Here is a 25,570-nt window from a genome sequence, read left to right as displayed (position 1 = left end):
TTGGTGAAAGAAAAGAGTATGCTCGCAGTCCCGCTCATGAATTCTGTCCAGTGCATTTGTCTAATCCCTGAAAGAGTATGCTCTCAGTGCCACAAATAAAGCGGCACCGTGCCAAATCTTTGCAGAATCTGTTACAGAATAAAAAGTGGCTAAACTTCTATTCTTGATTTAAAAATAAAAGTAAAATCTAAATAACATTTAATACAATAAAACGCGAAGAGGATTAATTCGTCTTGTTGGCCTGCATTAAGTATACTTTTTAAATACCCCAATAAATTAAATGGAATTATAGTATTTATCGATTCACAGGCAAGGGTTCAGAATTTAAATATATTTCGATTATTACTACTTTACTACTAAAGAATGAAATCTAGCAACGAACGCGAAGAATGGCAATTGAAGCAGGTTGTATGATGGTAAGAGGAAGAGTCCCTTGCCATCTCTTAGAGACAAATGCTGCAGACCAGAGACCTTTTTGATGTAATTTGATTACATGAATAACATTAGCAATTAGAAACCTAGGCAGCACCTAGTCGCCTTCGTTTGTGGAGTGTGTATCAGAGGCTAAGTGATTATTAAAACACGGTGTGGTCAAATAGAAACTCGATTTTTACTGTGCCTTAACTGTGCATTAAGTGACCATCAACAGATTACCGAATAGTTTACCTTATTTCTTTATTTTGTCATACGCTGTAGCATGTAGACCTAACCTGCGCCGCGCACGAGCGAGTGCGCGGCTGTATCGTGGCTTTCGCCACAATACTTACTGGGCCGCGTTCAGCCTGTCATTCCGCCGAATCTCTATTATGAACATAATAGCCTGAGGTCCCCAGGTAACACAATACTTACTCTTAGTGAAAATTACGACAATGGGGGTCACGACGTAATACATGAAACCTTATCGGATTATTTGTTATTTGACCGGACTTTATAATTATTCACGGACCTTAATGCCACAAACATTATTTTCACGGACTTAATTATTCGCGCTACGGCTAATAGTAGAGGCTCTTACGGGCATTGTCTGCTCGATACGTTAGGGACCCCAGATACACCTTACTAGACGTATTTTTGACCGTAGAATCGATTGAAAGTGGTTTCAAGATGATTGGACTGATTGTTCTGGGGTAAAATCGCAAAAAACCGATTTTTGGGCCAAAAATAGGCCAAAAAACCATGTTTTTTGATATTTTGAGCAAGTTAATTTTGTTGGCATGTCGGCAAAACTTGCATAAAGATAGCTAAAAGACAGCCGCACAAGATTGTATAAAAATAAAACAAATCCCTCTATTTGTTCTGAGGTAAAAATCCAAAAAAGTGGTAAAAATTTTGACTTTTTTGCTTGAAGTTTGAATAATTTTTTGCAGTTGTATTAAATCAACCCAAAAATAGTCACATCGTGTTTGCCTAAATTTTTCCTTTCCGAGAAGTACCCACTTCATATACTTTATCGAAGTTTGAATATTGTCACTCCGCAAGCGTTTTTGCCAAATTTTCGACGCGCACTACGCGCAAAAGCATTTAGTTGTTATCAATTGGCACCCGCGCGTTCATCATAAATTTCAAACAGCTATAACTCAGCGAGATTATGTCCGTTCTAGCTCATATTTTCACACTAAATAGAAAATAATGTGATCTTATTGCTGACAAAATATGAATATAATTACTCTATTTGCCTTAGAGTAATAGACTGTCAAAGTTTAAAACGCGCATTGGTATAGCACGTGACTAATAAGTCCAAATTTATACTTCTTAACATATTATCGATCCTTAGACATCATACTATTGTGTCCAATTAGCGGTTAGGTCTCTAAACTCGTAGCAGAAAACACGTCTTTTTGCCCGTAAGAGCCTCTACTATAAGATCTTCATAGCGTGAAAGTAATGTCTTTGATAATTATGACCGATACGGATAAGGTTGTATCACGTGGTGACCCCCACGATCGCTTCACCCCTGTAGAGTTTCGACGATACAGGGGAGCCGCGCACTCGTGCGCGGCGGGTCATACAACGTATGACAAGGATAAGGTATGTGCAGTGTCATCTGAAAGAGAAAATACCGTTGGTTATTATTTCTTAAGTACAGGGTGGGCCAAAAGTCAGTGGGCATGTGTTGGCCTTAATAGCTCCGCTGTGTTTTATATTTGAGAGCTGTTGCTTTTCAGATGGCATACTGTACCTTTTTATTTCTTTATCTGGTTCGAGGATTCCGTCGTCAAAATTTGAAAATTCGAATATTTTAGACCACGCCCATTCAAAATTAAAACACATATATTGTTTTCTTTGAATATGCTGGACGCCTGATTTTTTAGAGACGGTAGATTATTAAATGTTGCATCTCTAAAAAAATTGACGGATGTTACTCGTCTAAATTTCTTCGAAGTAGCGCGCGCCGCTTTCTTCTAGAAATGGCCCGATGGCAAGTGCTACAAAGTAGCGCGCGCCGGGCCAGATCATTAACAATGGTCAATAAAAAATGACGTGAAACGGATTAGAAATGACAAAGTTATCAAGCATTTTGTGTGTCTCGTTAACAAAATTGACTGGGTGATTATGTGACACCGTGACCAGTGACACGACACCTTAATTTGGCAGCATTAACGATTTCCATAATTTTTAATGGGTTGGTTAGGTAAGCCTATCACCTGATCACACTTAATGAATTAACTCGTTATGCTTCGTATCTCGGCTATACGAGAAGCTACAACTGTAATTTGTTCAGGACAAACGTAATTCGAATGGCCAAACACAATTCAATAAAATTTAGCTCGTTCCGACTATCCAAACTATCAAATAAATGTAAAAATGAACCTTCATTTGAAAAAAATGAACTCTAATATTTTTCGATTTGACAAATTCCTCGAACCAGTGGTGGTAGTAAGTCGTACCAGAAAGAATAATTTCAATTGGTCACTCAGTGACTGAGCTATTAAGGCCAACGTATGCCCACTGACTTTTGGCCCACCCTGTATATGCATCGGTAGGTACAGACGCAAAGGGGGAAGTTGTGCTTTCCCGGGTTAATTAAGGGTGACAGAAACAGTCCCCTTCTGTCCCAGCTTATTAAGTTATTATACTTGGAACTTACGTAGTACATATTAAAGTGATTGGTAGTACAGTAATTAAGTTACCTTCTCGGACTTTATTTGAATGGACACAAATAAATTGGACGCTGGAGGTACTGCACTGGTAGTTAAATAAAGAAAATTATTCGAACAATATACACTAATAATTTCGACAATGGTTATATTGGTAATTGTCTAACTATAAGGTTAGACACCAAAAAGTAAACTTCTGTCAATAAATTAATAAATTAAAAACGGTATACATTTTTAAAAACCAGGGTGAAAATAAAACCCTTTGTAAGCCATAAAATGGTCAAATAAAAATAAAAATAAAATTCCATGAATTCACTTCACAACAACATGCAGTTCAGGCCCTCGCCCATCAAACACTCCCCGATCTTTTATAATTATGATCTAGGAGTGTTGATCAGATTTAGGTCTAAATCACTTATTGCCGTGAATGGAAGAGTTTTGGCACCTCTGTAACCCCTAATAGTAATGGAAAAGCAGTTAAATTAAATAAATGCCTTCGAGCGTTCATTTTAATATCCATTCAAAATTATGTCCGTTCACGAAATGTCCGGTAAAATATTGTCCGATAAGGCAATAATTATGCTTTAGTACCCAGACTTCTGACCTGTTATTGAAACTGATTACAAAATATTTTCACGGTCTGCCGACTTCTTTAGTCTAACGACCAACATCTCTGCATAGTTGGAATTCCGATGATATTTAGTATAACTATAACCAGGTTTGACCGCATATCAAGACTAATTAATCGCTTGCATTCTTAAACGAAATAGTTTATCCCGGACGGAAATTGGGCTTGCTACTGAAAAAATAGCATCATATTCAAACATTTTTTAAATAGTACCTAATTCGAATAAAGCTGATGGCTAAGATCAAATGTCGCGATTTCGATTTCAGATTTTACAAAAAAGTTTAGGTCGTTTCTTTTTACCTTCAAATTATTATAAACACGTACGTGTGAAAGATACACAATTTTTACCCTGATTTTTTTGTGAAACTAATTGTTTTCGAGATAGCAGGCGATGATAAAACTAAAGCCCGTAACCGAAAATTTAAGGGGATCCCGGACACCAAACGCCCATCGTACGGTTAAATTTAAAATCATGTCACATGTACGTTTTTTGGTCACCTAACATGTCATTTTCCAATTTCCCCAATTTTCACCGGATACAATTACAAAGGCAACTCACGTATTTCCTTCATTTGTTGTTATCAATAAATATTTAATCCTGATAAACTTGTTTTTTGGAAACTGACTGAGTTTGGATTACAGAATTTAAACATTTCCCCATGACAATCTCATATATCAATGATATAATTATAATACATAAATAGATTTGTTTACCCTGTAAAACCTGTGAAACTTGTGTTGCAATGATATAACGTGTTGTACTCAGTAATGATGTAATATCTTCACACACAATTTTCAATTACTATAACATTGCGACATATTATTTACTATAAAATAATATTTCGCAATGTTATAGTAATTGAAAATTGTGTGAAGATATGCAGTTCTGAAAATCTGTTTTTGTTTTGCGTCAAATTTCTCTCTCTTCGTTTTAACACTAACAGTACTGCACCCCTTGTACTTGTAACTTGATGCCCGACTATATAGCCAAGGCTCAGACGGCCTACACTGAAATTTCCGATATATTGGATAGTTTCCCGACTATAAATAAAAGCAACAGATCGAAGGAAGACAGTCAAAAGGCGTTTGATAATTCAAAGCTGAAGATTTTCAACCTCATGAAGTCAAGCATTCTGCCTGTTATCACTGATAAGGGTGCTACATCATACACTTACATTGTAAAGGAGAATGTGCGAGTATCGGCTGAGATCAAAGATTTGCAGCTCATAATCAGAGAGTTGCAAACGGAAAACAAGAGCTTGAATGCCCGAGCAGATACGCTAATTGGGACCTATAGTGACGTTGTTGGTGAAGTCAAGACTGTTTTGGAAAACTGGAAGCAAGATCTTGATGTATCAGGTATAGATATGAAGAAAGAAGTGAAGCAGGTCGTTAAAGAACACCTGAAAGAGATTATGACTGAAACTGTCTCCACGATAGTCAAAACAGACAAAATGACAAAAACATTTGCTGACGTTGTGAAGAATACAGAAAGTATCATTGGCCGCGAGACGAAGAAATGTTTCGAGAACAGTTTAGCATCTGCGCTTAAGGAAAGCCAGTCTGAGATTGTATCTCAGACCACAGCTCGACAGGAAGCTGATGTGTTCGACAAAGAGAAGCGTATCAGGAACGTCGTGATCACTACTGTTCCCGAGAGCTCACTAACAGAGATAAAGGACAGGATCGCAGCCGATAAGCTGATAGCTGCCACGGTTCTAGATGTCACAACCGACCAGATAGAACGCTGCTACAGAGCTGGTCCCCCTCTCGGGTCTGGCTCTAATAAGGAAAGAACAAAGCCACGACCCCTTGTTGTTGTGCTTGCGACACCAGATCTTGCCCGTAGCAAGCACAAGTACGGAAATGGCTGCAAGGTTCTCAAGGATGGTGAGGACTACTGGATAAATCCAGACTTATCCCAGGCTGAAAGAAGGGCGAACTACGAGGCGCGGCAAAAAAGACGGGAGCGGACGAAGGACAGTGGTTCCAAGGGACTATTGACAGGTGGTACGGAATCGGAAAACTCCGGCAACGTTGCGACCTATTAGCTATCTCTAGTTATAACTCTAAACTAAGAAACAATGCTAGTCATTTTCTGAAAGTTTTTTATTCAAATGCAAATGACTTGAAGAATAAAATCAGTGAACTGCAAATTGTAGCCGAATCCAGCGACTGCAAGGTTTTGGGAATTACAGAAACAATGTTCAGTGCAGATGTGTATGATGCAGAGGTAGCATTAGCGAACTTTAGGCTGTATAGAGTAGATCGATTAACGGGGAAAGGTGGTGGTTCTTGTATATATGTGCATGATTCTATCCAATCTCACAATGTAACAATAAATGTACCTGATTGCATATGTGTCATGCTAAATTCTGATTGTATTGATATTGCATTATTTGTTATATACCGATCCCCTTCATTAACAATCGATAAGTGTCAATCAATGTTATCTAATCTGTCCGTAGCGATTGAAAATCTAGCCCCTAATACCGAACTAATCATGATGGGAGATTTCAATCTTCCTGATGTTGTGTGGGATTTAGGTGTAGTTAAATGTCCGAATAATTCAATTAATCAAAAATTCCTGATTCAACAGTGCTATCTTGATTTTTTCGCAAAACATGATCTCAGTTGGGTTATCGGAGACGATGTTAAAACTCGCAGAAGGAAGGTTTTAACAACAGTGCAATCGTCAACTCTTGACAATGTTATGACTTCAGACCCCGCCATATTTCAGGAAGTTCAAATAACCGCACCGCTGGGAAAATCAGACCATGTGGGAATTATCAGTAAGTGGTCAATTGCTAACCATGATGAGTATGTGACTCAACAGAAGAAAAATTGGTCAAAAGCAAACAAAGATCTAATCATTGATACAGCAGGGCCGCTGCAATGGAGTGCCAATCATGACTTGACTATCGAAGAGCACTGGAATCTGATTCAGGCCAATGCCAACACCATTGCTGAAGCTGTTCCAGTCGTCAAATTGAGGATAAATCGTGCAGGTGCAATAAAATCACGATCGGTCTGGGACAAACCATGTCTAATCAAGGCACGGAAGCTAAAAGAAAAACTGTGGTCTATTTTTGAAAACGACCCGACATCAAAAAACCTGAATCATGCACTACATCAGCAGAGTGCTTACGAGAAGAAGCAACAGCAGCTCATGATATGCTATGAGAATAAAGCAGCAGCCCAGCTAAAAATAAATCCAAAAGCTTTCTACAGCTATATGAACTCCAAGCGCAAGATTAGGGCTGCAATATCTGGAATCAGAGATGCTAGTGGGGATGAACTCCACTCAGCACATGATATGGCTAACCAACTTGGGATTTTCTTTGAGAGCACGTTTGTAAAGGAGGATCAGGCCTCAATACCTGACCCACTACCCGGAGACAGCGCAAAGGAGACGATTCCTGACCTGAAATTCAATACAAGTGAAGTTCAAGATCAACTTCGTAAAGTTAACATCTGGAAGTCCGTTGGACCTGATGATATACACCCCAAGCTTTTGAAAACACTAGCCGAAAACAAACAGTTTGCTGATTCAGTCACAGCACTGTTCCAAAAATGCTACAACGAGGGAAAGATTCCCGAAATCTGGAAGCAGGCAAATGTCACTGCATTGCATAAAAAGGGGGATAAATCCCAAGCCAGCAATTATCGCCCTATTAGCCTAACGTGCGTTCTTTCCAAGATCTTTGAGAGGTTTTTAAGGAACCATATTCTAGCTCACGTATCCCTCATGATTGTGAATGAACAACACGGTTTCCTACCAAAAAGATCCTGCGTCTCGAACCTACTGGAATGTATGGACATTGTCAGTGAGATACTAGAGAAGGACGGGTCAGCTGATATACTGTATCTCGATTTTCAGAAGGCTTTCGATTCTGTACCACACAAACGATTGCTGAGAAAATTGCAATCCTTTGGAATATCTGGCAACACCCTTGCAGTCGTGGAAGACTTTCTAACAGGAAGAACATTTCGCGTCAGGGTTGGATCATCATTTTCTAGAGTGTTTGCTGTAACATCTGGGGTCCCTCAAGGAACCGTGCTGGGCCCCCTGCTCTTCCTGCTCTTCATAAATGATCTCCCTGATGGAATTGAGAGCTTCGTATCACTCTTTGCGGACGATCTTAAGCTAGTAACGAGCACAGCTAAGCACAGTGTTGCACAAGATGATATACTGAAACTCAATGCGTGGGAGAAGGAATGGCTCCTAAGATTCAATGTGAAGGATGGCAAGTGTAAGGTACTACATATTGGGCGTAACAATCCAATGCACGAGTACTTCATGAATGGGGAACGCCTCCCCCAAGTGAAGGCAGAAAAGGATCTTGGAGTTCTAACTACCAGAAACCTGGACTGGAGTGATCATATAGATAAGTCCGTGAAAAAAGCAAAGTCTGTTATAGGCTGGATCAAACGAAGTTTGATCTGCCGTAACAAATTTGTTATGCTAAATGTCTACAGAACTCTAGTTCGACCACACATCGAATACGCTGTGCAAGTGTGGAATCTACCAGCAGAGCACGGAAACTGGAGGACTATTAAGAAGATAGAAGACGTTCAGAGAGAATTTACACGAATAATCGACGGGATTGGTATCCTACCATACGATGAGAGACTGAGAATCCTCCAGTTAACAACACTACTGGAGCGCCGTATGAGGGGTGATCTTATTGAAACCTTTAAAATAACGACGGGTAAAGTGGACTATGGACAAGATCTTTTCAGGATATCACGTAGCGGTACCAAGATCCTAAAAGATAAAAGAGGAAATCAGGTCCTCAGTAACCGTGTTGCCAATTACTGGAACAAAGTACCAAGTTCGGTTAAAGAAGCCAGTTCAGTAGACGCATTCAAAGCTCGACTTCAATGTTATAAAAATGAACTGATAGCGAGTGGAGCATCGTCAAAGGGTCACTTCTGGGAACTCAGCGAAACCTTGATGTCAAAAATAAATACATGTGAGCATGATTCATATGCACATTTCATGTCTAATAACCCATTGATTGCTAAATACCGAGGAATCAATGTTTCTTGATTGTTAAATTCAGAACTACATGTTAACGTCCTAAAAATAATTAATCATTAAATGTTCCGGATAGGAACATTTTTCTTTTTGATTATAATATTGTGCGAACTGCAATAGCGTAGAGTGCAGTTGGGTTTCAAGTTTTGTCGAGATGGCCATGTGGCCATAATCCTATTATTATTATTATTATTATGCTTGGATTGACAATATGATTATGACGTTGTGTTGGTTAGTTAACGTACACCTGTACACTATAATTTGATGATGCCTATAACTCTATTAGAGTATTAACTGTATTGTAACCTAGTGGCTCTGCATGGCAGATAGTTGGTGGCTATGTGGCTGAAAGTGGGCGAGGGAACCTAGTGGTTTTGTGGCAGATAGTTGGTGGCTATGTGGCTGAAAGTTGGCGAGGGAACCTAGTGGCTCTGTGGCTGATAGTTGGTGGCTATGTGGCTGAAAGTTGGCGAGGGAACCTAGTGGCTCTGTGGCTGATAGTTGGTGGCTATGTGGCTGAAAGTTGGCGAGGGAACCTAGTGGCTCTGTGGCTGATAGTTGGTGGCTATGTGGCTGCTAGTTGGAGAGGGATTCTTGTGGCTAGCTGTGGCGGATCATAGTTGGCAAGGGAACCTAGTGGTTTTGTGGCAGATAGTTAGTGAGGTTAAGGGAGTGCCCTAATGGCTTTGTTGCTGATAGTTAGTGAGGTTAAGGGAGTGCCCTAATGGCTTTGTTGCTGATAGTTAGTGAGGTTAAGGGAGTGCCCTAATGGCTTTGTTGCTGATAGTTAGTGGGTCAAGGGAGTGTCCAAATGGCTCTGTTGCTGATAGTTAGTGAGGCCCTAATGGATATGTTGCAGATAGTTAGTGAGGTTCAGGGAGTGTCCAAATGGCTCTGTTGCTGATAGTTAGTGAGGCCCTAATGGATATGTTGCTGATAGTTATTGAGGTTAAGGGAATGCCCTAGTGGCTATGTGGCGGATAGTTGGAGAGGGGAGTGCCCCAGTGGCTATGTTGCTATAATAGTTAGTGAGGTTAAGGGAGTGCCCTAGTGGCTATGTGGCGGATAGTTGGAGAGGGGAGTGCCCCAGTGGCTATGTTGCTATAATAGTAAGTGAGGTTAAGGGAATGCCCTAGTGGCTATGTGGCGGATAATTGGAGAGGGGAGTGCCCTAGTGGCTATGTGGCTGATAGTTAGTGAGATTAAGGAAGTGCCCTAGTGGCTATGTGGCGGATAGTTGGAGAGGGGAGTGCCGCGGGGCTTGGTCCTGTACTACTAGCGGAGAGTGGGGCAGGGTATATCGACTAATGCCACTGATCTGCGCTGTATCGTGTTCCGGCACGTGCCAGTACAGGCACTCCACAGCGACTGTGTCTGGCTAGCGAGACAGCGCAAAGGGGACCGCCGTTATACCCTGTCTCACCTGTAATGACCCGCCTAGACCCTCTGTAAAATATATAACATATACCTTGTTAACCAACCCCATGACGCCATCATTTCTGTCAATTCATTTTTTTTTTGTTCATGATGACGTCGATGCTTACTACCGCCCCCTTCCCCGTAAGAGATACTACCGGATCTGACTTTTTTGCGATCCAAACTCCGTCACCAAGAGACGGTCCCATATTAATTAAAGCATACGTAATGTCAGCTCAAGAGGAAGCGAGGGCGAGTAACGTGACCAGCTAGAGCTGCCCACGTGCACTGTTGATCTGGTCACGTGATTTGTCACGTGACGAGCTGCCTCACGTTGAGGCCGGCCCAGCTCTCTCCCGCCACCTCCCCAGTACACCTACCGCATCGGTATTGCTTTCTTCATCGTACTTCGTGCCAAATAGAATTCCTGTTTGTGTTTATATATAAGCGTGCTTATAAGACAAGTTGATCTCATTTTTTGCATCTCGTCACAGATCTGTTTTCTTCTTTCACACCATCGGTGATATCCAACCAAGGAAGTAATCTTATTGAACATGAGGGTAAGTCTTTCTGCAGAAGAGAATTTAAGGCTGTTAATTTTATCATTTATATAGTACAGTAATTGGATGACGGTATTATCGAGTTTAAGGTTACTTCTGGTCCACGTTTTTTTTTCCAGTATGATGGAACCGCAATTTTGTAAGGGATTAAACTGTTTTCAGTGTTAAAAACTTCTCTTTCTGTTGAAATTTAACCCTCATTTAATTTGATATTCAGCACTGTCCTCGTTTTTTAGTGTGGTAGCTTCTCAGGTAAACATTTCTTCGGTGCCTGCTTTCAGCCGGTTCGGAGATTGCCAGTTTAGCAGGTAGTCCAGTTTAGCCGGTAACCCAGTTTAGCAGGTATTACGGGATCCTATGTTCTCGGCATGCTAACTGGGGCGTGAAGAGTGTTACCTCCTTAGTGCTCAAGTTCTCAAATACTAATTTATGAATTCAAACCGAATTGTATAAATTTAAACAATCCAAGAACCATTCGAGGAGCATGCCTAGTTTTTCACGGTGTTTTGCAGGAGATATCTGCCAATCGAAGTATTCGTCGTCCCTGCTATTTTAAAGATCGTTTACTTCGTTGCAAAACGGTTTTCTAAGTAACTGAAGTTTGCTGCAAACAATCAAATCCCATCCTAACCGACCTTATGCGGGTAGCGGTAGTTTCATTGTATTTAATGAAATTCAATCAGATCAAATCACATTTCCAGCCGATCATTATTGCTGATTGTGATAATCATACAACATGACCTCTCCAACATTGTTTACAGACGGTACGATCTTTACCCAGGCATACCTGGTCTTTACCCAGCTTCTCGAAATTTCTTTGAGGCAAACAGACACTCTTACTCGAGATCATGCCAACATGCCCCTCCCTCAAATAGACAGTTTCCAGGAGAGTTCCAGCTAGAAAGGCTAGATCATGGCGTGACTCGCGGGAAACACTGACGCTTGGCGTGATAGGTACCACCCCTCTCTCCAAGAATTGACAAAGTCTCTCTCCAAGGGTAGACCAGCAAGTTGTTGGTAAAGTCGCGCCATATCCTTTGGTCTTGGATTTAAGATAGACCCTCTCGTGTCGTGGCTTGTTGGGGTGCAGTACACGGACATGGAATGACTGATTTAATTGGGGTTTCCTCCTTATTTGGCTAATTGAATGGTATTCAAGCTATTTTGTAAATCGCTAAGATGTGAAGTCAGCGATGAAAACTGATCCTAATAGTAATCAATCTTGGCCATTATGGGAATGAGGAATCTTGAGTCATTATATTGATCGGCTTAGGAACAACAAAGGTCATCTCAATCCGGGTTGGGTCGAATGGTAAAGAGCAGAGTCATTACTCCTCTGAGGAGGAGTCTGTAAAAGCTGTCTGCTTTGCTACATTGTTCGAAATGCATCGGTAACAAGTTTCAGCGGGTAATGACTAAATATTTCAGGTACAAATATTGATCCTACAACTGCTCGCGGTGCTTGCTCCTGCTGTCTACTCGAGGAGACCCAGGTCATCCACTATAACTGGTTAGTAGTTCTATTTATAACGTGAGGTGTAGTGGTGTGGGGAATATGGTGGGAAATGTTTTATAATCACGTACATATTGTAAAACTTTTTCCCCGTAGTTTTGAAGTAAAGTCTAATAAAATCAGGCCACAATTTTAGGTTTGATGTTTTTGGTTCAATTAAAATATCAGTCCCAAGAAAACTCGAAACATTCGACCTAAAACACATTATAGTGTGGATAAAGTTTCACTCATGTACAGCATTGACATCATCATTGACTAAGGATTTGCACCCTGCAAAGTTAATTTGATCATTGTATTTGTAATAATTGTTATAGGTGTATGGTAATTTTCTTGTTTAGATTAGGAGGAGATACTTATGGCTTACCAAATTCGTAAGATTGGTAATCTTGGTAAATAAACTTGGTCGACAAAGGGAATATTTTCCATTACCAATTGTTTCTAAGGCCGAGTTCTGTCTCCACTCAGGTCCCCAATCAATCAGGCCCTATTCAGCCAGGACCCCAAATCAGCCAGGCTTTTTGGAAATTCCAAACCGGCTTAGGTTGGCACGCTAGCTCCACCTCTTATGACCAGGAAATGTCCCGTACGTTCAATCCTAATTTGAATTACAGACCACGTCCTCTACAAAATTTGGAGCCTAATTGGACGGGAAATTCAATTACCAAGATAACTGAGAAGTGACTCTAGAAACACGTGTTATTGGAAGGGTGGAGTCCCTGAATCCCGATTAAGGTATTTTTCCCGGGGGAAACCGTTCAGATTTAAGATATGGGCACCGTGCCAGACCGGGACCATATTTACAAATATCGAGCTTAAAAATTTTATTTCTCAAGATTCAATTTCAAAGGACTTTCGGAAACACCTATAAGTGAATAAATTACAATCTCTCAGTTTTACGATAAGATTACGTGATTAAATAGTAGTATCATCGCTCTTAAGCCACTATCGACACTTCCTTCCACGTTAGTTGGTTTAAGCGCTATTACTGTGATAACGAAAGTATCCTCTACGCCGCCTCTATCAAAGACAACTGATTCCTGGTTTATAATTGAAATCTCGTGTCGTTGTGCGTGTGTCGACACCTAAATGACATCATTTTGCTTTTCAGATTAATTCTAAAGTTAAGAAATCTGGTGCTGTAAAAAGTGTGATTTTTACATAATTGCGATTGCGTGAGGAAATTTTTTAAATTTTCGATGGTCTCATCGTCCCACCTTGACCAGCCTTATAAATTACAACTAACTTACCATTACTGACTTACTATTACTAACCTAGGCTTTCACAGAAACACATTTCTGAGAGACAAAAGAAGTCTGTGTTTGTGCACCTAATTTTTAAAAGATGCTTGGAAATTACTGTATTTATTTTCACTCATAAAGTTATAATGAGCTTGAAAAAGTTTTAACTGCACCTCACGGTGCACAATGTATCTAATTCTATAAGATATCGTAATGTAACAGCCTCAGTTACAGCTGTGACTAATTAAAAGTCACGTCAACCTATAAATTTCCATCCGCAAATTGTTACTTTTGGCATTGGCAAAGCGGTCAAGTTTTATATTTTCTCAATTATAGATGACATTTTTGACACTTGCATCATAGCGGAAAGTTGTTCGTAAAAATACATTTTTTTTATTAAATACTTTTCAAATTTTACAGAGTACAGCAATAGATGAATATAAAATAGAATCGTTCAAAATATCGCCCCCATCTGTAGAATATGATGGGCACCCAAACACGGTAAACACATAGTGAACTATGTCCGCAGTAACTTGGACCCATTACATCGAATTAATCTAAATCCAAAAATTTATGAAAAACTATTTAATAACAAACAAACCCATGGTGAATAAATGTGGATATAGAGTCAAAATTGGTATTTCAATACGTCAAATTCCAGACACATAAACTTGGAGTTGGTGAAACACTTTTGACACCGTAAAAAGTCAAAGCAGCCAATTTAATCACCAGAAATTCATTTTCTAGTCTGAATTATGAATAATAATATAATAAATCTTAATCTGAAATCAAATATTTCAAGCGCCATGCGGTTTCTAATCCATTTCTGCGGAGAAATAATCTACGGCACAAAAAGGCGGGGTCTTTAACTCTTTTTTTAAACCATGGATCTGAAAAACGATCAAAGCATCCTGGGTGGATCCCGATAGTCCAGATTGAGGTTTTGAAATACCAATGCGTGCCAACCTGAGCCAGTAAATCTAAAAATTTCTTTGTGTAAATCCATCGCATTCTTTATTTTACTTTATTGTGGTTTTAAAACTCACCGCCCTCAAGCGTGATTGTTACGACGTTAAATATTTTAAATACTTAGAATAATCTTCGTTACGAAATGTCACTGAAATCAGGTATCTGTACTGCGCACTTTTACGAATGAGCTCGTGTGCTCATTCATAACTTCAACTTAGACCCAGGGTCAACGTTTTAAAATTAAAAATATTATTCCTCGTATCTTCTGGCGGCATAAAGCTCATTATAGTTGGGCCTCGCGCTAGACAGCTCGGAATTACCTCAAGGTAGACGTAGTACTGGGTAATAATCGTTTATTAACTGCGGTCTTCAGCCCTCATTTCGCGCTATTGGTAGCATATTTTCGATGCAGGGGGTGGTAAACCGAGTTTGTAATATTGCTACAGAAGATTTGTAATTCTGTAACTACTACATAATATATACCCTTGCCAAGTCATCGTCCTATCCCTGCCTGTAATTTAATAACAGAAGAAATGAAGAGTATGATTTTATGGAGCTAAATTTTGGTGGTCATGGATAGCAACTTAAAATAGCATTTATGTCTAATGATAAAATCATAACTTTGTGTCCTTTGGCATTCACCACGAAACATTATCAGTTTATTTGTCGTTTTCAGAACTATAGTACTCCCAGTAACTCATTTTCAAAATTTTTTAAATTCATGAAAGTTTATTCATATCCTAACCCAGTAACTTATTCTCAGCTAACGACCTAGTCCAAGAAAATTGTGTAGAAGAATACAACAAGCTCGGGAGACAGACCGAGCCCGTTAGAGTGCAGAAAACTCTCCGAGTGCTAGAGGCGAACAGAACTTTCACCGCTGAGGCGACTCATCTACAAGTAAGATATTACCTAAAACTGCGTTCTATATTCTAGATTATACAAATAATTTTTAAGTAATAGCTGTTTACGAACCTTTGCTATACAATATAATTATAATTATATGTACTTGTAAGTCAACGAGCCGTGAATTCAATTTAAACATCTATGGATATGTGAATATGTAACACTTTTAATAGAATCTGCGCAATTTTTAGACTGAATTGATCTTGTTTGGGCAATTCTACTGGAAATGACGTTGTTGAACGATTATAGAGCTTTATTCAGAATTCATTAAGGGGTCATCTACTTAGGACGTCCGGCAACTAGGGAGGGGGTGATTTTGGAATTTCGGACAATCCGGACAGGGGGAGGGGGGTGGTTTTTGAAAATTCGGACGTCCGGAAATTTGGGCAGAATTAACGAAAAAGTCCCATTTATTTCAACTCCTTGAATTTTATGTCAACTCTTTGAATTTTATTAACAATGAATTTGAGTTGGTTTTATTTTTACTCTTAAAAGCAGCTGGAAATCCGGACGTCCGGGGGAGGAGGGGGGGGGGGGGGGGGGGGGGTGGCTTTGAAAATTCGGACAAACCCGGACATGGGGATGATCTGAAAATCTGCGATTTTGGCGGACGTCCTAAGTATAGATGGCCCCTAAGTCAGTTCAGAGTACGTAAATTTGATAACGCGTGGTCATGGTACTCTACTAACATAAGAAAGTGATGAGTAGCACAATAACACTAACAGACCAATAGGGTTGAATAGGTACTGTAAACTTCAATTTTGGGAGTTTAAAATTATTTCGAATTAAAGGAGGCGACTTTAGTCTCGTTCTACTCCCGCTTCTTCGTATAGGTATTAGGTGCGTGAGTCATGGGTAGGTAATGCTACTTTAACTTATTTTGGTGAACCAGCGGTTAAGTTGGCAGCTAGTTGCGGTTTAAATTCTATCGAGAATTGTTCTCTAGAACTGATGGATTGTTCCCCAGAACTGATGGAAACCTCCAATTATTGAAAACCATGCACTATGGTGTGGATTATTAACATGGATTAAGAGCCAGGTTCAAGAATTTTAGGGAATGGGAGTAATTCCCTGGGGGACGAGAAGTCAAGACCTACCCAAATAGAATATTTGATATACTGTAGTGGCCTATATTCCAGCCTATCATTAAACCGCGATTTTGAATATTATTCAGAATGAAAAACAGGGTCCCAGTCCTTGCAAGGATGAATTCCATAGAATTCTGTGGAGATTCGGGCATTCGTCCGAATTATTTGAACCACGCGAGCAATCACATATTGCATGTAACTTATTGGGCGGCGTTCAGCCTGTCATTCCGCCGAATCTCAGGTAATATAGTAATATATAACTGGCATTCCTACAGTCCAAGAGTGAAACAGAATTTACTCGTAGCATGAGCAATCATTCATTTTCTTCTTCATAAACGTGGGAGAATTTCTTTTGTCTGGATATCGAACATGAGTGATAAGCCGACCACGACAAAGATTCAACTTTTGATAGTTTTACCAAAATTAAATCAAACACTAAAATTTGTCAAATTCCTCCATTTCTCTTTAAGCATTGTTAAACTTTCAGTTATTTCTCCTGAAGTTCATTTAATCAGGTGGCAAATTCACACCACGCACAAACCAACATCAAGTACAAGTCAGAAATGGGATCCTTCAACAAATGTCTTCAAAGTTTGATTAACTATGATATCTTTGTCATCTCTAATACTAAAATAATAGACCCAATAGAAAAAGAAGAGCGTAGTTTCAAATGCACTATTGTAAAGGAATTTATTTGATGGAAGTTCGAATGAATTAATTGTCAAATATTTCAATTGTGATCGATAACATTTCTCCATTCAAGAATTTTTGCTCTATCGCTCAAAATTATTTGAAACATAATCATTCATAAGCCTCAAGGTATGCTTTAGCATTTTCCGAGTATCTGAAAAACAGCTGATAATCCTCAGCTGATTCTGAGGAGTTCAGATTCCTAAAGTAAAGTAAAGTGAAGTCAATACATTTGAATTTATTGTGCGTTTTTATAAGCCAAACATCTACGTTAAACTAAAACCAAACAAGCTCCAATTATTGAAAGCATCGTGAAATGAAATGTTGCAAATCATATTTCACCACCTGAAAATACTCTTCAGATCTCTTCACCAACTTTTGGTTAAATGTTCAGGTCTAAGCCCTAAGGTCCTATCGAGACCGTTACGAAATAACTATTGCCACTTATTTCGATGCAGGCACAATCCTTTAAATCCCTCTATTCAACATTAAAGATTCGACCATTTCATCACATTGGGACATGATTCTAAATTTTTCGTACTAGCCTATCGCATGTTTGATCAATACAACGTACCCACTTGAACTTCAACGTACCCACAAGGTTTCCCAGAATTACCTATCTAATTCTAGTCATGTGACTCCTTCAGTTTTCCTGGTTTTTCTCGCCGGTTATTCTGCAGCTAGACTTTATGGTAATAATCAACCTAATTTTGTTCACGACTTTTCTCAGAAATGCCAACCACATTCTCCTCTTGATTCGCCGGACTTCATAGAAACCTGCCGGTCACTACTTGGAATATTCATAATATCCACGTACTTCCCTAGAAAATAAAGTAATACTAATAAAAGTGGTGCCGGGATGCCTTCTTTGAGCATGCACTGATTAGACATTCTTTGGCATTCTCACAGAGTGATAACATTGGTCGCTATCACGAAGGATGACAGGTTTTTTGTCGCGACAATGAAAGATTATTTCTTTTTTATCATTTTAATAACATCACCTTTCTACAGGATCCTAGAGGACATTGCATGTATTTCATCCCATCATTTTACGACAGTCCTGGAGACTTTATCCATATAATCAATACGTATAACTGGTATAATAACTTGAAGTTCCTTGAAAAAACCTTGTCTTGATTCCAGAATTTTTTATTTACATGGATTATATGCCTGTCGTGCGCTTCCTTGCGGAATGTGGATTTTATCTTTTGGCCGTACTCCCAGCCTAATTCAATTCCAACATAATTAGATAATCAGTCAATGATGACGACACCAAGATAAAACACCGTAGTTCATATCTTCATGCTCCAACATATCACACTTTCTGACGGCACCAGAGTTGAACTAAACCGTTTTTCAGGTCCCCGGGTACGATGGTGAGGGTCCCCTGACTCGTCGCAAGAAACGTTCCAGGTCTGCCAGACACATAAAAAAGAACAAGATTCACACCAGACAGCCCTCTGAAGACATGACCTTCTACTACGGGTACGTGACACCCAGCGGTGTGACCGCATCCACCGGAACCCCGGAAAACTACTACAACCGGGTGGAGAGAACAGAGATCCTCTACCGGGTAACCAAGGGTCTCAAGGAAATGAGTATCTGTGAGCTGGAGACGTACTACGTGAGGAGGTACAACAAGTTTCCCTTCTTCGTGAAGAGTGTGACCTGTCAGAAGAACAGGGCCCTGAAAGGGGACATTATTTGTAACAGCCGGTATGAAAAGGGCCACATACTCCGGCTGGTGAAGGCAGAGTGTATGCCTGAAGGAGAGGGAGGTAAGTGGGAGCACGACTGGGAGACAAGGGTGGTAGGATGTGATGCTGTGTTACCAGTTAGCAGGATTGTCTCATAACAGATAGTTTATATTCCCTCTACATGGGATTGAGAACTGTAAAACCTTGAATAAATAACAGTATGAACGCCTTGAGGCTAATGAACGCCTAAAATGGTCTAAGACTGCAACTTGATCTACTGTGTGAGACTGATGGCCGTTTGATACAAATTGCTCATGATACAGATATTTTAAACTTATGTTCACAATTTTATAGGGTACAATTTTGCTTTCATAAATAATAATCAATTTCCTCCTTGAGCTTCATTCAATGCGAATTAGTCGACTTTAGACTAAATTTGATATGTATAACTTCAGATCTAGATAAAACTAAACACGATTTATAAGAATTTAAAAAATAAAGATACCCAAGTATTTAAATTTGTATCATACGGCCATACAGCTCATAAATTTGCATTAAGGCAGAACGTTTGAGAAAACCTTATATTTGCTAACTTACTCATTTCAAATGCTTTATAAGTTCATACTGAGAAGTTCAGACGTATTTTAACCCGATATGGACGCATGTATCGAATACTCATGATATTGATAAGACGCTTGTGACCCTCAGGAATTCAATCGTATTTTAGTTTTAAAAAGGAGATTTATTTAAATATCGCAGTTTGAAAATAAATGGCTGAAAATATTATTCATATAACATGGTAGTTGAAAGCAATTCATGCATCGATTTGATCCGACGGTTGGAATTTTTCAGCTCGAAGTAAAAATATTATTTTTTATTTTATCTAAGATAGTATTTTATCGTGCTAACATGGATTTTCTGAGGTTATTTTGTCATTTAGTTTATCAGCTATAATGCGGCCCTGTGACTTAGTGATTATGATAGTATGATGACTTGAAGTTTTATGTAGCTTTTTGATATGGAGTGGATAACGGCTGAACTGTCTGATATTAATATGTCGCGTATGTATATTATTCCTCTTGATTCTCGAGTCCTGATTCTTGAGTCCTGAATCAAGAGTCCTGATTCTTGAGTCCTGATTCTTGAGTCCTGATTTTTGAGTCCTGATTCTTGAGTCCTGAATCATGAGTCCTGATTCTTGAGTCCTGATCTTGAGTCCTGATTCATGAATTCTTTTGTTAAGCTAAAACTTCATACCCTGATACAATTTCCCTAGGGAAATAAACCATAACCAAGTCAATTTCTCATGTGGACAGTTCAGATTATCCAAAGAAGTAGAGAAAACCGTACCATTATTGCGACAAAACCTAAACTATTTGAGTGAAACAGATTTCACTCTCGTACTGATTTTCACTCTCGCCCGAAAGTGAGTTGGGCCTTTGCCAATAGTTGTCGAAGTAATGGTACGTAGTGTACGGTGAGCCGGGTACAGCCCCAAAGGGGTTTCTGGCAGGTTACATGTTCGGTTGGTCAACAACTTATGGAGCAAGATTTTTCCCTAGGGACCGTTCACATATTACGTCATCAGACCCCATCCCCAAGTAGCAAGTTTACACTTGAATATATAACAAATTTCGCATCAGCGACAATATTTTAGCCAATTTAAAACCCCCCCACCTCCCCCCTCCCCCTTGTGTACGGACGTAATACGTGAACGATTCTTATCGGAGTATATTACTGTGAGCTAAATTTTTCTAATCATTACGTTTAATTTGTCAGGAACGAATTTTAAAACTCACTATGATTTGTTCCGATAAGGTATTATGATTATATATGTGTTATCTATCGTTACTTTTGTTATATATTGAAGGCATTCGGAGAACTCTATCGTTACTTTAAGTTTATAACTAGTAAGTATCCTCTGGGAGGGCTGATTTAATAATATCTATATCCCTAAAGAGTTATTTACAATCTAAATCGTGAGGGAACATTTTACCTTTATTTTGTATACAATTTGTAGGCCCTAATTTTTCATTTAACGAGGAAATAGTTACGGTAAAAAAAGCTATGGCCTGTGTTTCCTTCCAAATTCTTAAGGCCCTAATACTTGGATTAGCCTAAAATAACGGTTACTACTAAAATCAATGTCATCAATCATCATATTGCGAAGATGTTGAATGTTTTTTACAGATTAGTCGAAAGCGCAAATGACAAGGTCCGCTAAAATCAACAGCCTGAAATTTTTAAGAAGGTGGCTGAAAATGTAAGCTAGAGATCACGTTTTTTAGATTTAAACGGGGCATTCGATTAGGATACTTCAGGGTTTTTATATTTGCAACCAAACGCGACCTGAAAATTGAAATCGCATTTCCGTCTAGTCATGGGTTTTTGCTTTTCCTAGAAAACGGGCCCAAATGAAATCTCCAAATTTGTCAAGGAGGCTCATTTGCTTCACCATAATATCACAACATGCATATTTCGCTGCCCCCGGACCGACTAATGAAATTTAGATAAGAAACTTCGTCTTGCTTCATCATGACTTATATCAGGCTTCGTGCTAGCTTTTGTATGGAAAGGACCAACTAAGTTCTGTGTTTGGCACGGTATTGATGATGTCAAATGAGTTAAGGAATTTTGGATATGCTAGAGAAAATCGTACTTGACACATACGTAAAAATTACTGGACAAATTTGATTTCAATTTATACCTTAAATTTGCTTCACAACATACTGAATAACCATTGGTTATTTCACATAACCAATGGTTAAATCCAGGATAACGCTTAAGCGGCGACCGTTATATAAATCTATGGACATCAATCTTAGTAGTGACTAGTGATCGATATATTTTATGGGTGCGTGGTCGATGATCTGCTCATTAGTCAAACCTTTTAAAGGATAATATATTACCACATAAAATACCGGATGATATTTCGTTATTTTGGAAACATTGGGAAAAATAGCTAATGACGCGTCGGATAGATCCATGAAAATATACAGATACGTTAACAAAAAGGGAGCGACAATATCCCGTAAATAAGGTACTAATTCAACCTAAACATTTAAAAAGTGTTTTTAATGGCACCAAACATTGTAACATCATACTAAAAGTTAGCAGTGAAGAACAATCTTAGCATTTTTACGTTGAAATTTCTATATGATTTATTTCTCTCTGTTTATTTGTTATTTATGCCGTAATTATATCTGTTTCACTTGTTTACTAGCCGGAGAACCGAACATTTTCATGACTGGAAATCAAAATTTTCTTATGCATTAGACAACATATCCTCTCCTAAATACTTAAATAAGACTGAAGACTTGTTAACTTTTCAGCTACACTTATCCTATTTACAACCTAAGTACAAAAGAAAGTAGAGTTATGATTGTATCATATTCATGAACGCAAATGTCATTAAGTTTGAAAATCTTTGCGAGTAAATTTGATGAATTTTGTTTGGTTCGGGATCCTCCTAATCAGAATAGCGCTGTACCGAAATGGTACCTGCAAAAAGTGAGATATGACATTAATGTGTGAAGGTATGGTAGAAGACCGACTTTAATTTATTTCGGAGTTTAAGCGCTTCTACATGTTGGCACCTTGCAGAGTAGGTCACAATTTTCAGTCTGCAAGTCTTGTCAATCTTTCTCACCTAAAGTTTGATTACCTACGTTTATTATTCATTGTTTCTCAGCAGTATATAGGCTGAATTTGTACCCTATCTTATTTGTGCAGTGGTCTTTAATTTCGTCTGACGTCAGAGGGGTCAACATTAGAAGTAGAATTGTCAGGCTGGGGTGAACTCTAGTAAGTTGACCGGGTATCTGCCGGCGTGATACTGTTAAAGATAATCACAGGATTTCTAAATAAACTAATTGGTGGACTTTTGCCAAATGTCCCTTTTAGTCTTACTCTTAAGGGGGGTTCACCCTGATTTTTTTGTGAAACTTGGTTTCGAGATAGCAGTTGACAAACAAACTAGGACCGGTGACCGAACTTTTGAGGGGGTCCCGGACCCCAACAGCCAAACGGTGCCCGCGGGGCAGCCACGCCCATATTTGGTCCAAATTAGGCCCAATTTAGCCAAATACCCTGAACATGCCCAAAACCATGCTTTGGGATGCTCTACTTGTAGCTACTAGTCTCTTGAACACACATATTAAGTTTTATCAAAATTGGATAAAAATTGGCCAGGCCAAGTTATGGGATAAAAACCATATGCCCATATTTGGGCATACGCACCAAATTTGATCGATTCTGGTCCATAAATTGGTCAAATATCAATATTTTTGAATAAAACCAACTTTATATGGAAGGTAAGCCTATATGTAGGTAATACTACACATTCTCTATGATTATCAGCTCAATATCTACCTAACTATGGATTCTGTGTTCAAATAATCGCAAAAAATGAACAAAATCGCCCATATCTCAGTTCGCAATATTTGCAAAACTGACTTCGCTCAAAACATAGACGACCTTCCAATAGGGCTTTAACAACTGTCCGAAAAATTTTGTGGATAACATAGTTGATTTAGTGATCAAAATGGGGCAAAATACGCTGCTTTTAGCTGTAACATAATGTCTGATGGTTGAATATGCTTTAAATTTTTCGGACACTTTCCTTGTAAGTCTATGAGTAAGCTTACCAATTTTTGTTGCAATCGGAGGTCGGGAAGGATACTCAATATCTATTTATTTGAAGAAAATTGTGCTGGCCGAAATTAGCGCTAAAAAACCATCCTACAGTCGGCACGCGCGGCTCACTGTCGATGCGATGGCGCACTACCTACATCGACTAGACAGTGAGCCGTGCATACTGATTGTAAAATGGTTTTTATGATCGCTAATTTTGGCCAGTTGAAAATTATTTAAATTTAAAAAGTAAATATAATCACATATTTGGTAAACTTTATTTATATTTAATCCAATTAAATTCTAACAAAAATTGGTGAGTTTACTTTAGCCTCAGGTTGTAATCGAAATATTTTTAGTTTCTCGAATTTATATTAAATTTTTGGTATCATGGTATATAATAGTTCTAGCCATGCTGATCTCAGATCGAACACACTGCCATAGGCATAATTCTGCGAAAACTTTCACTATATTATTATTGGGATATCGTGTTTTAAAAACCGCCTTGAAATAAAATAATTGTTTTAAAAAAACGGCGTTATTTTGCTAAAATTTTGCTCAGCGTCGAACGTTTTCAAAAGCTCGTGATAGATTGTATTCAGTATTGAAATGATGCAACCCTGGAAAATTCTGGACATGGAATCCTCAATCCATGTACAAATAACTTTTCCAAACGATAGCATAAAATATAGATTGTTTACATGTTACAAATATCCGTGTATTTGATAAATTAACGCAATAATATAGGACAAGTCAGAAACACGTCTAGTCGCACACATTTTGAAATATAACTCGAGCTACAAATTTCGCAACACATATCATGACAGTGATGCATCATTGATCATGGTTTAAAATATACACATTTTGGACACATTTTTTACGATAAAACATACTTTACAGTTGAATTTCAAAATTCAACTTTAAATTTAACTTTAAATTTAACTTTAAATTTAACTTTAAATTTAACTTAAATTTAACTTTAAATTTATCTTTAAATTTACGCTTAAAATTGCTGGTAGGTCCTTCCGAGATCTATTTGATGAGTCCTATACATCTATACTAGGGTCAAAAGTAAAAGCTCTACGCAGAGCTACATTAAATTTACGCTAACTCGGGGAACTAAACATCTCACCAAATTTAACAAAATTATTGAATTTCGCGTTTCGTCAAATTTTTGTGCACGATAAAATTGAACTTGCTTGGACATTGGATTTTTTGTCTGATGTATTTTTTTTTGAGAATGTGATATTTTTAACAATACCAAATTTGTTATACTTTTTTGGAATGATTATTGAGTTTCATCTTATAATGCCATCTTACGGTATATATGGATGTGTTTATCCGTACCATTTTACTGACACCACGGCATCAACTTTAACGCGACTTTCCGCAAAAACCGTAAAAGATATACAATTGAAACTTTTTTGACTGGGTCAAATGCTTTAATGGCCTCCAAATCAGCATGAAAATATAAAAAATTGGCCAAGGAATAGGAGTTTTAGAGCCCAAAATTTGACCCCCAAGCTAAGCATGGTGTCAAAAACGCGAATTAAATAGGTAATAATTATTTTAGTCTCTTGAGTCTAAGAGTCTTGACACCATTTTAGGGTTATACGGGTTCCTGCTAGTATTTATAAATGATGTGTGTTATTTTGTAATTTGAGTTGTAACATAATGTCTGATGATTGGATAAGTTCAAACTTTTCTCAAAGGATTAAATTGAGCTTGAGGGAAGTTAACCAAATATTTTATTCTATTCACTTTTTTACTTATGCCGAAATTAGTGCTAAAAACCATTTTACAGTCAGTATGCGTGGCTCATTGTTGATGGCGCACGCCTAAGTTAAACTTAAAGTTAAACTTAATTTATAACGCAACATCGAACGCGCAGCTGATTATTTAAAATTAAATATTGATAACAGAAGGAAATACAAAATGTTTTAATACACCCTTTAGCCTTAATTTTCTTAACGTTAATTTTTTCATACCATTTGTAAATCAATTAGCGCTTGTATGTTATACCGTTTGTTATGTATAAATAATAATATAAAATAGTACAAAATAGTATAACAAAAGATCACAAAACGTTTTACA

The 25,570-nt window shown here is 38.4% G+C and overlaps 2 protein-coding genes across 2 annotated transcripts in view; both read left to right on the top strand.

The window, feature by feature from the left end:
- The window catches only part of LOC134825063 (LIM/homeobox protein Lhx3-like), a 667,636-nt gene that overhangs the window by 59,789 nt on the left and 582,277 nt on the right, over positions 1 to 25,570 (top strand). The window lies entirely within an intron of this gene.
- LOC134825122 (uncharacterized) lies at positions 10,562 to 22,041 on the top strand. The gene is made up of 4 exons (XM_063837262.1): positions 10,562 to 10,743; positions 12,172 to 12,253; positions 15,227 to 15,363; positions 18,508 to 22,041. The coding sequence occupies exons 1-4, from the start codon at positions 10,738 to 10,740 to the stop codon at positions 19,000 to 19,002; spliced, it is 720 nt and encodes a 239-aa protein (XP_063693332.1). The 5' UTR covers positions 10,562 to 10,737; the 3' UTR covers positions 19,003 to 22,041.

Source organism: Bolinopsis microptera, chromosome 13, assembly GCF_026151205.1.
Source record: "Bolinopsis microptera isolate Bmic1 chromosome 13, MBARI_Bmic_1.0, whole genome shotgun sequence".
Classification (NCBI taxonomy): domain Eukaryota; kingdom Metazoa; phylum Ctenophora; class Tentaculata; order Lobata; family Bolinopsidae; genus Bolinopsis; species Bolinopsis microptera.
The sequence above is the reverse complement of the archived record's forward strand: the minus strand, read 5'-3'. Positions and strand labels throughout refer to the sequence as shown.

Bases quoted from the DNA above. Each gene is read 5' to 3' on its own strand.
- LOC134825122 (XM_063837262.1), top strand. The intron at 12,254-15,226 runs GTTAGTAGTTCT...ACTTATTCTCAG, and splicing joins CAGGTCATCCACTATAACTG to CTAACGACCTAGTCCAAGAA. The intron at 15,364-18,507 runs GTAAGATATTAC...ACCGTTTTTCAG, and splicing joins CTGAGGCGACTCATCTACAA to GTCCCCGGGTACGATGGTGA.